The sequence below is a fragment of the Falco naumanni genome, chromosome 8 (assembly GCF_017639655.2).
Source record: "Falco naumanni isolate bFalNau1 chromosome 8, bFalNau1.pat, whole genome shotgun sequence".
In the NCBI taxonomy this organism is placed as follows: domain Eukaryota; kingdom Metazoa; phylum Chordata; class Aves; order Falconiformes; family Falconidae; genus Falco; species Falco naumanni.
Genome location: NC_054061.1, coordinates 23,181,949 through 23,195,807, shown reverse-complemented (window position 1 = coordinate 23,195,807; position 13,859 = coordinate 23,181,949). Strand labels below are relative to the sequence as shown.

General features: G+C 42.3%; 1 protein-coding gene across 6 annotated transcripts in view; it reads left to right on the top strand.

Moving 5' to 3' along the window:
• GALNT13 (polypeptide N-acetylgalactosaminyltransferase 13) overlaps nt 1-13,859 on the top strand; it is a 158,158-nt gene that overhangs the window by 110,976 nt on the left and 33,323 nt on the right. For all 6 annotated transcript variants that reach the window (XR_005829422.1, XR_005829425.1, XR_005829423.1 and 3 more), the window contains exon 10: nt 12,400-12,539. Coding sequence is in view for 2 of the 6 variants with exons in the window: in XM_040604590.1 (XP_040460524.1) it covers nt 12,400-12,539 (140 nt within the window). In the remaining 4 variants the exon portion in view is untranslated. The remainder of the gene's footprint in view (nt 1-12,399; nt 12,540-13,859) is intronic.

Here is a 13,859-nt window from a genome sequence, read left to right as displayed (position 1 = left end):
AATGTGCTGTACCAGTTGGCGATCAAAATGTGATGATGATGTTCCCCAGCATTAAGAAGCAAATAGAGGAGAAAGGTAATTAGGAGGTTTAGAAATTAAAGTTAATAACATTTAAACTTAAAAAAAACCCTGCTCAATAAAAGAATTAGTAGTTTGGTTTTTTTAATAGGCCATTTCTAAATGTTAGAAATTGTTCCCAATATTATTAAACTGGGGTTTTTTATCCTTTTGTCTGGCATGCATTTCTCTTACTTTATTAATCTGAAAAATACAGATCTCAAGATAATTCTGTTAGAGAACAAAGGAAGTTGCATTTTAGTAATTAGGTCTCTGAAGCTATTATCTATCAGCACACACTCATGTACCCAGTTCTCCTCTGGGAGCTGATTAATTTGATTTCTCAGCTGATGTCCTAAGAGAAAGAGGAACCAATGGTTGTTCACAGAGGCATTGTGTTAAATATATCTCTCAGCATAATTAGGGTGCACACCTAGTAATTTTATTTCAAGGTAAAAGTCTGGATCAATCGAGTTATGAATTGTTTTCTTGAAGCTCTCTGCTTGTAAAAATAGAACTCCACTGAAGAAGAACCCATCTGAAATTTTTGGTGGTGTTGGACATATTTAAAATTGCTGCCCTATCTTTGTGGAAGCAGTGTGTAGATACGAATAAAATCTTTTATTTCTGCTACCCTTGAATTTGGCCGTCCTGTGTGTTGGCTGTTCATGTCACATGCTCAGATGAGTTAGGAACCCAAATTTTTAATGTATCCAACAGAGATTAACAAAAAAAACCAAAACCCACAACCACAACAACAAAAAGTAAAACTGTACAGGTTAAATTCTGTGCGAAATACTTTGAGTTGGAAAAAAAAGCTTAATTTATCACATGGTGAAACGCTGGGTGAAACAATTAACTTACAAAAAAGTGCCCTATTTTTGTCCTTTGGCGTTGGTGGTAGGAGGGAACAGCACAGTTTTATTTTTACTGTGTCTTCTGGAGTGAAGGGTGGCTTTGCTCAGTCTGGAGCGGGGCCCCAGGGCTGTGAAAGCTCTGTTTGCTGAGGCTGGTATGGGTTTGAAAACTGAGAGTAAGATCACAAAATATAATTGGGAGGAACACTTACCTTTTTGTTTTAATATAAATACTGCGTTTGACAAGGAGTTTTGAATGTTACTTGGCAGGAGCCTGAGAGTCTGCAGTGTGATTACAGCCTGAAACCGTGGGAGCCAAGTCATTCAGAAGAGTTTGAAAAAATATATCTCAGAAATTCTGGAAACACTTAAAAGGGTTTTAAGTAAGTCTCTTTCTTAGAAAAGAAAAATATGAATTTGTTCTGAAAAATGGAGGAGTTACTGCGTATTGCCCATGTTCTGCTGCTGTCAGTGGCACTCTGCAGCCAGTCTCATTTATGCTCAGGTTGAACTGGTGCCGGGTAATTGAGCTGACAGGAGACTTTCCTCCTAAATCAGTAAAAATCCTCGCAATTTTCTGACTGCAATAAAGTGTTCTATTCTGACTGCTTGGGAATGCAAAGTACCCAAAGGGGGGATGGTCAGTTTCATCCCGGTGAGGCAAAATGTGCCCAATGCAATGCCAAACTGCATCAGCAATTCTCTCTCCTTCCCTCCGTATTGGTCTTTTATTGGCATCTGTAATAATAAAAAAAATAAAAAAAAAAAAAAAGCTTAATAATAACTAATCTCTGTTGGTATGTTTAGCAGTCAGCTTTCTGTTATTTTCACTATTATCCATTAAATTAACAGTGTAATTGATGTAAATCAACAGTGCAGGATTAGACGCTGGGTGGTTCTTTGCTGTTACACCAACATCTTTTTCTTATGTGCAAAAACACGTCTTAATTGTTTCCAGGGCACGTGTGCGTATGCCCTGGGGGGTCTGCGGGGATGCACCTTCTCTGTCTGCTCCAGTCACACTGCTCCTGGCAGCCACAGTCACTTCTTTTTCAAGTTGTTCCAGCGTATCTCATTCCACTCAACCTGTGCATTGCTAAATGCAGGCAGTTATGTCAATTTATGCATTAAAATACCGTATCTAATCATTGAATGGAAATAATTACATGCTCAGGATAGGCCTGCATTTGCACAGTCAGCTGAAAAAGATAATGCCCATAATAGTTCGGTTTCTCTGTACACTTTGTGCATTGCTAAACCACTTTATCTTCTTAATAATCAGTTAGTATTCAATTCCCATGTCCTACCTAGTCTATTAAAGTAAGGCTAAAATGCAAAATTACATTATTTTTTGAGCACTTTATTTAAAGCATTATTGAGAATTTAAATATAGTACTTTATAGTTTTAATTTGGGATTACAAGATAAGTGCTTGTGTTTTACTTAGATTTACTCAGCAGACGATGTGCAATCCCGCTTTCAAGTGTAATTATATAATTAGGTTGATAATGACTGTATCAATTTAGGAAGTAAGAGCTCTTGATAAACATTTTCCCTCTTCCTTTACCTATTTAGCATTTCAGTGCTCGAGGACTGCCAGAGCTGCGAGTGCACTAATTCCAAAATAAGTTCATTTAATCTGCGGCGTGGTGATCCCACAGCGAAATGCGTGTGGCCACGCTGGTGCCCCTGGTGCGTGGCCACTGAGTCTGCACGCATCCTGCTGGGAAAGCGCTCGCCTGGGGTGAGGATTTTCTGCAGGAGCAAAGCACTGCCCTGCCCGGCTGGGCTGCTCCTGCCATAGCCTGCCACGGTGGGAAATGTGTGTGCTAGGGGCGAGAAAGGGGGAAAGGAAAGAAAGGGAGAAAAGAAAAGAAAAGAATAGGAGAAAAGAAAATAAATGAACAAAAAAGGGGGAAAAGCGAAAAGGAAGGAAAAGGGGAAAGGAAGGGAAAGGGTAGAAGAGGGGGAAGGAAGGGGAAGGAAAAGGGGAAAGGAAGGGGAAGGAAAAGGGGAAAGGAAGGGGAAGGAAAAGGGGAAAGGGAAGGGGAAGGGAAAGGGAAGGGGAAAGGAAAAAAGAAAACAAGGAAAAAAGGGACAAAAAAAGGAAAAAGAAAATAAGGAAAAGAGGGACAAAAAAGGGAAAAACGAAAACAAGGAAAAAAGGGACAAAAAAAGGGAAAAAAAAGGGGGGGAAGGAAAAAAGAAAGGAAGTACAAAATTTAATACAACTTTTTCAGCATCATAGTTTCCAAAGATCCTTTCTTGGTTCCTTGCTCAACCAAATTGAACATTAGGGCTGAACACATCATGAACAAGGGATGGAATCTGTCACGGTCGGTCAGTCTCAGGCTCGGCACTAATCCTGCCCCAGACAGACGTGAACACGTCCGTGCTGGCGCTCCTGCGTGCCAGAATGCTCTTGTGACTCTGTATGCAAGAGACTGCTCGTACGGGTCTTGCTGGGACAGCTGAGCTATTGCTTCCCGAGTCAAAAAAATACTTTTCTTCTGTTGCTTCTCTGCTTATATTTAAGACACTGATATTGAAGACCTGAACCTGTTGGTAGTCCCTACTTGCTGAGATTCTCTGACTGAAAAAAAAACCCAAACCCAAGAAATACTGAATGAAAGCAATTGGGCTGCAAGATCTTTATAGTGTTAGTCACTGTTCTTAACTTTTCAAGTAAAAATTAAGTGTCTATATACACACACATACAATTTTCACGAAAGTAGGTGAGGAGGTGTCTGCGGTGAAGAGCCGTGCCCGTACCAGGGGTCTGTCTGGAGGCTGCAGGGCTCTGTGCTGCACGGGGCATGCCGCAGTGGTGGCAGGAGAGGGGAGGTGAAGGTGGCAGGACTGGCTCATGGTGAGTCCAGGGAGGTTGTGCTGTCCCTGTCCACCTCGTCCCCGCTCCTCCTGGGTGGTCCAAGCCACCCCTTGTGGGTCCATGTGCTGCAGCACTTCTGTAAATCTGTTTACTGACAGTGTTGCTTGCAGGAGCAAAAGCTCCTAAGTGTGCCCTCAATGGGGTTTTGGGAAATAAGTGCATCTACAATTGTTTTGGGTTTGCGTGGCAAGGTTTTGGTAGTTGGGGGAGCTACAGGGGTGGCTTCTAGAAGCTTCCCCTACATCTGATGGAGCCTATGCCAGTTGGCTCCGAGATGAACCTGACCTGGCCAAAGCTGAGCCCATCAGTAATGGTGGTAACATCCCTGAGATAACATATTTAAGAAGGGAAAAAACCCTCCAACCAGGGTCGACCCACCACAACAACATTGGTACTCAGCCCTCGGCCTCTGCTTGGCTGGTCAGGTTCACCCAGCCAATGTAATTAATCAAAGGCAACAATCTAAAAATGAATAACGCTCTTCAAGCACCACTTGATAGTCAGGCATCACCAAAAATACTAAGCGACTAATGCTGTAAAGGAACACAAGTGAATAGTTGACCGCGTTATTTATTTGAGTGTTTGCCCTAATCCTGTTTCTGGTTGCTTTTACTTTACTGGAATCAGTTGTTATCCTTCTCAGTAATAAAAGTCATGGCTGCAGGCAGCAGTTGGGGCTGCTGGTGGTGGGGAAGCTACTGGTGGTGGGGAGGCTGCGTGGGAGGGCTGCGCTGATGCCCACCAGCACCAGTTCAAGGTGCTGTTGGTCTGCCAGCCACAATCCTTCTCTTCTACAGATGTGTCCAGAGAAGTGGCCCTGTCTCACTGCTGTGCCAACAGTTAGCTGAGATGATTTATGCAAAATAAAATACAAGACAGTCATTTGGATTTGAGTGTGAACCAGTTGAGCTACAGAAATTGGTTTCGTGTGTAGTGACAGTGGAAATTAAAGGGTTCGGAGAGCACCTGGATGGTGATCCTGAGTCCCAAAGATGCGCTTGGACCACTCTCAAGGGGCAGGAGGTCCTCGCGGTGCCCATCAGCGCTGTGGCCTGAGCCCCTCTCCCCTCCCCAAGCCCTGTAGCAGCTCTGCTTTGCCAGTTGCCGTGTGCAATATTCGGCTGGCGTTATTAAACTTGGCTTTGGAAACGAGGTTCCCCCAGCTCTCCCTCGCAGATGCCACCCCCGTGTACCAGCCTCCCCCCCGCAGTGGTGCCATGGCAGAAGGCGGTGAAGCTCTGTGGATGCTTCCCACCTGGGCTGGTGGTAGGAGGAAAGGGCAGGACTTGCAACACCGTGGTATTTAGCTGAATACCGTGTTATTAAAACCAGCAACCGCCTTGAGAATTATTGTTGTTTGACTTCATTTGGGGGGGTCATCTAGCTTGATTTAGTTCAAAGGTACTTACGAGAGGAGGTACGAGAATCGGGGTTTTCCTGCCTTGTAGCTGATCCAGAGGTCTTGATGTGTCAATACGGCCTCACCTAAAGCTGCAGCTAAAAGGGGGCTTAAACCCTTTGCTCCTGGGTGCGATCCCTCCTTTGTATATGCCCTTGGTTTTGTTGGAGGTGAAAGATGACTTTTGTAGATCAACAAACGCAGAAGTGCTCCCGTGTAATTAACATAGATGAATCGAGACAGATCAAATTCGTGCTTTATCTTTTGTGTCGTTTATAGCACTGATACTTGCAAAGAACATTTTATTAAATTTGTAATAAAATGGAGTGTAAGGAGTGGGTTGGCAGATCGTTGCCAGATCATTGCCAGCCAGCCAGAGCCTTAGATTACATTTTTTCTAACGATATCCCTTGTGGGGCATATTACAAATCTCTAATGAGTTAACACAGCTTTTCAGCTGGTAGGGAAGAGTAGGAAGAAAATCTTTATTACTTTACATGTAATGCAAATGGCATAGGAGAAATAATACACTCACACATACCGTGCCCAATATTGAAATACCAGGTAATACAAAACATATATTTGAATACACTGGGGAAAGAGGCTGGCTTTGTATTTTGTCTCTAAGATTTCTGAGTTGGGAAATAATCCTGTTCTGTTAGGGTTGCATGGACATTCCAAATGAGACTCATTTTAGGGATGCCTACAAAATAGAGATTGATGGCTGACCTACATGTTTAGTCTTAATACAATAAATGTCAATAGAAAACAAGCATTTAAATTTGAAAACCAGCATGAATATAATGGTCTTTTATGAGGGTATTTAGTAATTTTTTCCAGCTACAAAAATACATTTTTTTACATGCACACCCATACTTAAATCAGCTCTAGCCTTGCTACAGTCCCAGTAGTGCCAGTTTCACTCCTGCTGCTCTTAGATGTAGTAAGAATGACAGAATTTCCCAGGAACACTTATTTTCCATATTTTGATGACAAAGAAGAGCTGTAATGTAGCAGGGTCTTATGGTTTTCACAGCAAAAATGCTTTCACTGCCAAAATTCTTCTAGTACCTCAATAATTTTACTGCTTTAATTTTTACTCTCTGGTGCCGGGTGGTTAAAGCTGAAGTCAGAGGTTTCTTTTCAACTCTGCCTCTCTTAAAAGCTTTCCTAACATACGAACTGGAAGAAACATCTTAATGCAGCATTAATTCTATTCATAACAATGTTCCCATTGGTATCTATTTCAGTAAAATTAATATTTTTTTCTTCAGTGTCTGGACAAATTTTGCAATGTAAGAGTTAACTAACCTCTGTCATTCTAAAATAAGTATTTTATCTAAAATAGATACTTACTGTGTAAGTATCATACATTACAGGTGTGTTTATAAGGCAAAATGACATTTGAGGTCTTAATCCTTTGCGGTAAATCAGCTTTAAAAGTGCAACGCACTATTGTGTAATGCTTTATTTGCAGAAACATTGACAATACTGACTCATTTTCTTGAGTTACAAGGTTTTTTTTTAAAGTTAGATATTATATTTTCTCAAAGTATATAGCTGACATTTTCCCATTAAAAGCTCAGTCTTCATTCCATACCATATTTTGTATTGTGAAACCACTACCTATATTTATCTTAAATCACTCATGAATTGATATCAGGACTTCTCAGGAAGAGTGGGGAGGGTGGGTGGTGGGTTAGTTGTTTTTCGGTTTGTTTTGCTTTTTAATGAGTTACGCATGTTTTTTGGCAATATAAATAAGACACATCAAGGAATTAATGTTTTGGCTAATTAGAAGACGCATGTGTTACCAATTAATATGTCTGCTTTTGACAGGGATACAGCATGAAAGTCCCTGGATTTTAGAAGCATACAGCATTATGTGTCTTATTTTCTGGATTGTGTTGTAAGGAGCTGGTGAAGCGCTGCAGGACCTGCCTGGTGCCTGGCAGCTCTCCCGTCCTGGGCGCGATGGATCGCTCCTCTCGTGTCAGCAAAGTGACGAGGGGAGCTGTAAGCCCCTGGTTACCATTCCGCCAGCTGCCCAAGTAGTCACCCTCTGCCTCCTTGAAGGGAGAAGAGCGGAGCGTGCTGGATAGCAGCACCCTCCCAGGCACTGGGTAAATCCTCTTAATGCAGCAACTAATATTTTTCCAAAATTATCGGCATGTGTTCTTGCTTCTCTGTAACGTGCGCCAGACCAGGCACCCTGGTGTTGCAAACTCATGTTTAATTTAGCACTTTGCCATCTTTAATCCTATGAAACGTCATTTTGTCTGCTGCTTTGGTAGTAAAAAAAGCAAAAATCAGACTCAACCATCTCTATCTGTGAAGGTTCCCAGTGGCCTCCGACTCGGTTCTTGGCTTTTGCGTTTCACAAGGGCACCTTGGATACTGGCCTGGCTACCGTGCAGCGTGATGCAGGTTTTCAGAGCTGAACTACAGACAGAAGTGCATGGACTGGCTTCTCTGGTCACCTTCCTCTACCTTTGAATACACTAGAATATCGGTTCAATGAAACAACGGTTTCCTCTTCGGTTTTTCAAGACAGCAAAAGATAGCAAAAGCCTAATTTGGATTAAGTTTTCAAAGGGTTATTCTTACGTAAAGAAAATTATTCCCAGTTCTGCAACCTCTATTTCATTCCAGATTTTATTTTTTTCATCTTTTTCATCATGAATTAATGGCTTGTTCTGCAGAAATGGTACGTTACACTGATTTTGAAACTGTGCCCTTGTAAGCCAATCTGCAGGACATGCCCGTTAGAAAAAATGCAGATGTAATGCAATGCTGCCGCCATTTAATTTGTTCTACTTGAAACACATCTGCTGCTCTGTTAAAACAATCTGCTTCTTTCCTGAGATATTTTTAATCCATTCTTTTGCACGCTACGCTTTCTGTAGCTTCTTGTGGTGTTTCGTTCCTTTTTTTTTGCACCTGAGGACATTTTACTTACGCTTTCTTATTTAAGCATAAGCAGCCTTATTAGTCATTAATTATTTTTATATTTCCTCTGAGTCCCATCGATTATTTAGCAAGTAGTGACAATAAATAGGTATTGATTCATAACAGCTTGGTTTTAAATTGAGCTGAAGGGAATATAAAGGTTTACTGGAGATCCATACAAATGAGGTCCTTGCTGGAAGACAAAGGGGCGTTGCGCTAGCATCGCGACGTGCGGTGTAAGTGAATGCTGCCGACATGGGCCAGCCGGCTCCAGCAGGATGGGGAGTATAGAGAATAGAGGAGCTTAGGGAAGGGAGAACCTGTCAGGCTTTGAGCAGGGAGTGTTACCAACGTGCCTTAGGAGGTACGGAGAGTGAGGGAAGAGACGGCTTGAGTTGAGGGGGTGGATGCCAGTGTCTTGGAGACCTGGGTCACCACCGTGCCAGGGGAACCAGCCGTCTGCATCTGTCGTAGGATCCCAAGTCCTGAAAAGCCTTAAGGTAAACCTACCCCAGTGAGGTGAGCATCGAAACCCTTCAAAGACTCCCCATCACTACAGCTAAGCTTTATTAAAATGTAAAAGTAGAATTTATTTTGCTGGAGTTTGTTTAATTACGGAAATCTCAAGTATGAAGTTGAGCCAGATTGAGTGGGAAAAGGTTTATTGTGTTTTCCATTCTGGCAATTGCAAGGTTGAACGAAATGTGGAAACAGAAATCCCTGTAAGAATTGTAAAGTAAAATAGGAACAAGGTGTTTGGTGAATCCACAGGGTATTTTCACTGGGAGGTAGTGTTTCTGATTTGGTTTGTAACTCAGATACCCACGTGTGTGCGTGCAGTGGGGGAGGCTGGGTGGTTTGCGATCTCAGCCTATAGCTGGGTTAATATCCTTTTTCCTCATGTTCAGCTTCATCAGATCCCCAAGTACAAAGCACTACAAAACACAGATACTGCTTTTCTCGTAACACTTCCAGTGCCTTCCCATGAGGAAGATTAGCTTAATTATAGACAAGGATTGAATAGCACAAATAAGAGCAGCAGTGCACACCTCCTCTGGAAAAGGCAGCAACCACAGACCACCACTCCTCCTTGCCTGTAAAAGCTTGTCTCAAAAACATTCTTTTAAAAATAAAGTCTGTTTTCTGAAAGCAAAGATATTTTCAGTGCAGTTGTGTGTAGCACACATTGCACAGATAGCTTTTGAAGCCAGGCAGGTGTTCTTGATCTTCCACCGTTGGCACATACAAAGGAAAAATACTCTGCAGCCAAAGTCTTGTCACAATCCTGTCCGTGCCCGACCAGGTCTAGAGGACTTGTTGGACTCATCCGTGACTGCTTCATTTGTTCCTTCTGTGGTGAGTAACGGTAGGCACAGGGCGATGGAACAGCCACAAGTTGCTGCTTAATGGAAGCACAGGGGTTAGACGCCAAGGTGGTTTAAGTGCTGTGAGTTAAACAGTGGCTATGTGAGTTCTCCTTAGAGAAAAGTTGCCATTTGAAAAAGCAAAATATTAAATAACAACTGTAATACTGACCTTTTGGTGCTTTTCTTTCCCTAAACAAAGTCAAAGGAAACGCTGTGATCAATCCTCTTGATGGCAGAACAGCTGATGGATGAGCTCTGTTTCTTGGGGGGAAAAAAAAGTAAAAATTGTTGAGTCCTTTAAGAATTTTATAAAACCTCCCCAAATACTTTACTGAGCATGCTTTAGCCCAGAAGATGTTCTGAGAGCTGTAGCGCAGGTGAAGCCTCCTGTCCACCACAGCTGTCCTGTATGGCCCCTGTGTTGCCCTGTGCCGTAAGCTTGGCTTTTCCCAGGGCGCTTCAGCTCGGCTTTCCCTGGAGCTCTTGCATTTCCACCACAGTCCCTGCAGATCCTGTTTTTCACCTTCAGCCAGCTCTGCTATAGAGGATAACACTGCCTGGATTTAACCCGGATTTGATCTCTCTTCACTTTTTGGCCATCCCCTAAGTTACTATGATTTAATTTCTCTATATGGGTTACAGTAGAAGGTTTTATTTGAATACTTCTTTTACTGAAGTTTAAAATTTTATGCTTTCTTAATGCCTGGGTAGGTGGCACTTAATTTCTTGGTACCAACCAAGAACAATTGGTTTCCGAGGGGTTTTTCTGATCTGGAGCTGATGAAGCATCAGTTGCCCCCAGCCATTGTGATCAGGCTGAAGTGCTCCCCAGGAGCACCTGCCTTGATTTTAACCTGTAGCAATAATTCGTAGCATATCATGTATTTTAGTTAATTATGTAGAACTACATCATATCCTACAATTGCATAATGATACATAAACCTAATTTGTCCAAGACGTAACCAGTAAGTATTTGGAAATGTGAGTAAGAGTGGTTATCCAAAACAAGTTAAACTTTTGTTTATAGTAATGAATAGTTTTGCTGTAGTTATGTACTGAATTTCTTTAAAAATTGATAGCATCTTGTGCTTCAGGGTGTGATTCCCTAGCAGAGTATGCTGATACCCTAGGAGCTTCACCTCTATGATAATTTCAAAATAAGATCCCATAAATAATGGAAAGCAGAGGGTGATGGAAATGCAGCATGGATTTCAGATAGAAATCTGGGACTGTCTTTCAAACTCTTTCGGCTGACTGCTGACAGTTACTACCGCTTTGCCTACTGCTCGTTCTTTGGATGATACCTCATGTCTAAAATTAGGTTAAATCAGGCTGCAGAGTGTATTTGACATGCTTTTTGGTGTTTGGTTATCTTTCTTAGTATCTCAGGTTGGCCAAGCACCTTAAGGCTGGCCTTTATGTTTCTTCCAGTGATGAATGGTTCCTTCCTGAGCTGCCCCCTTCCTGGAGTGTGTGGGTATTGAGAAGGACATTGCCAGGTTACTGGCTCAATATTATTTTAAATTCTGAAAGTCACAGAGCTGGGTGTGCTCTGGTAGAATTTCCAGCAATGCTCACCCCTGCTGCCGCTTGTCAGTGGTGAGGTCACGTGTCACCCTGCATTACGTGGACAGGTTGGAGAGTGAATGCTGCATCTCAAAAGATTTGAGAATACTTTTAAGACTGCAATGTCTTTATTCATGCACTTACAAAGTAGATTTTATGTCACCTGTATCATGGACTTAATGTGTCAGTGGTGCAGATGTGCCAGGGTCGTGAGCTGTACAATGTGTGATCGTGTGCGATGCGCAGTCACTGCGGATCTCTTGGTCCCCTGTGTCTGGGACATGCAGCCCTGGCTGTGTCCTCCCACTTTTATGTCTTCTGGCACCTACTTCTACCATCAACAGATAAATAAATCACTTGACCAACTGTCCTGAGTCTTGAAAGCACCATATATTCCTTTAATTTAAATCAGAATACACTGTACAGGGCGGATTTCTAACTGATTTCCCTTCTCCTTGATTATTAGTCTCTTATTTTTTTTTCTTTTCCTGACCTGTATTTATGATTTGTGGCCCATGCACCACTCCTGATGACCAGCTGAATGCTGCTGGCTCACGTCTCTGGTGTTTAGGTTTGCAGTAGGAGCAGCACCGCTGGGCATGGTGACAATTTAACTGTGAGATGACATCACGACACCTCCGGTTCAGAGAACGGTGCCCTCTGTGCCCTGCCTGTGGTAGGGGCGGTGGGTCTGGGGCAGCAGATGGGTCCTGGTCTCTGCAGAAACCTGCCGCCTTGCTGCCCCTTCCCTGCCCTATGGCAGGAGACATTTAATTTTATAGTATTGTTAACAAGGATGTGGTGAGTTCTACCATGGGCTGAGCCCGGGGTCTGCGGGAGGGAGGGAGCACCGAGGTTCCTCAGGATTGGGAACATGTCCTTTCTGGTGAAATCCCCTGAGGTGTGATTGAGATTGCATCAGTAAAATAGCCATGCCTCGTCCGAGCTACTTCTCTCAGAAGGTTGCTGGAAAACACCAGCAGGATGCTTTGGAAAATTGCAGATGGATCTTTTATTATTTTGCAATATGAAAAACTCAAGGAGTTCGGTGGTCCTGCCTTTCTGGGTTGATAAATGATCTGAAAAGCAAAAATGTAATTTTCCAAGCTTTTCAATTTGTTAAATCAATTATTTAATGCATGTAAAGAGCTGCAGTGTAGCAGCTGCACACGTATTCACATACTGCTGTACCATAATTCCGGCAAATGGATATTGATAAAAAGGAAATCATGACAACGGGAGAAAGATCTGTGATTTATGCTTTGCAGGTTTACAAAACCTCTGCTTTGATCATCTGTTCTCTTAACAATTCCAGGTGTTGTTAAGGTGGATTATGGTGATGTATCCGTCAGAAAAGCACTAAGAGAAAATCTGAAGTGTAAACCCTTCTCGTGGTACTTGGAAAACATCTATCCCGACTCCCAGATTCCACGGCGCTATTACTCGCTTGGTGAGGTACGAACCATTTCCTCTGGCTAAATTAAACCAGTAAGTACCCTGTGCAGATGGAGGGGTCCCTGAGAAGGTGAGTGGGTTTGGAGAAAGGAGTAAAGTGCTGGTGTGCAATCACTGTATCGTACTTATCTTTATTTTGGAGCAGGTTATATTTTCTCTAAATCTTCCATAGGGCATTGCTATTCTGAACGTGTATGTTCACCATTCAAAATTTATCTTTTGAGTAGCATGTTGGAAAAGTGAGGTTTGTGACTAATTTTTTGGAATAATTAAGTAATGCGCAGTAGTTGAAGGGAACTTTCCATCATCACTTATCACTTACATTTAGAGTGGAAAAAGCTTTTTCTTTTTTTTGTTTTCTTCCCTTTTCTTTTTAAAAAAATGTGTGTGATTCTTGATGATGTGTTTTCCAGCAAGGCTGCCTGGAGCTGAGTAACACAGACATTCCTAATGATCTGCTGGTTCTAGTACCACCAAGAACTGATATCACTTTAACATTCAAATAATTCACTGTTAGAAATATTCTGTTGAGTTGTACCTATGCTGACTTTTAACAACTCTTGAATGGTTTGATTTAAAGATAGCTACGAATAGAATAGCAATCAAACGAGCACATAGCTTTTTACATCGAGGAAAGTAATTTACTATTGAAACTTGCAATTGTAGTGAAAAAATAAAAGCCACAGTAGTTTTTCCAGTTTAACTATGACAAAATAAAGTGAAACATGGTTTTGCAGCAAGGAAGGAACTCATGTAACAACTGTCAGATAATAAGGTTTTGTACGATATTGTCAGAATGGAAAATAAAAGTATGAGAAAGTAATAAAATAGTTATTAAAACACCTTATTTTTACCAACACTGCCTCAGTTTCTATGGAAACAGCAGTTCAGGCAGGATCTATGAATTAAAACTCATGTCTGACTATTACAGCTGCTGACTGCCAGTTGAGCAGTAAAGTGGATTTTTAGACCTAAAGCTCAGGTACCCTCATCAGCAGTAATGGACAATTTGAAAAACATCAGAAGTGCATTTCTCAGTCATTTTCCTCCCTTTCAGCAGAGATGTAGTCTCGTAGAACAGACCGTCTGACTTGTCGGTGCAGCTGGCATCATTAGCCCACTAATGGTCTGCAATGCGCCCGGCTGCTCAGTGAGACGTGTGGTGCATTGGGGTGGCCCATTCAGGGGGTGACCGTGCTTCTCTGCTCAGATCCAGGAGGAAATGATGCTCAGCAGCCCTGGGTGGGAGCCGTGGATTTGCTGGCTGCTAAGAACTGGGTTTGGTAATAAATCTGAGAAGATTATTCTCTAGTACAGTAC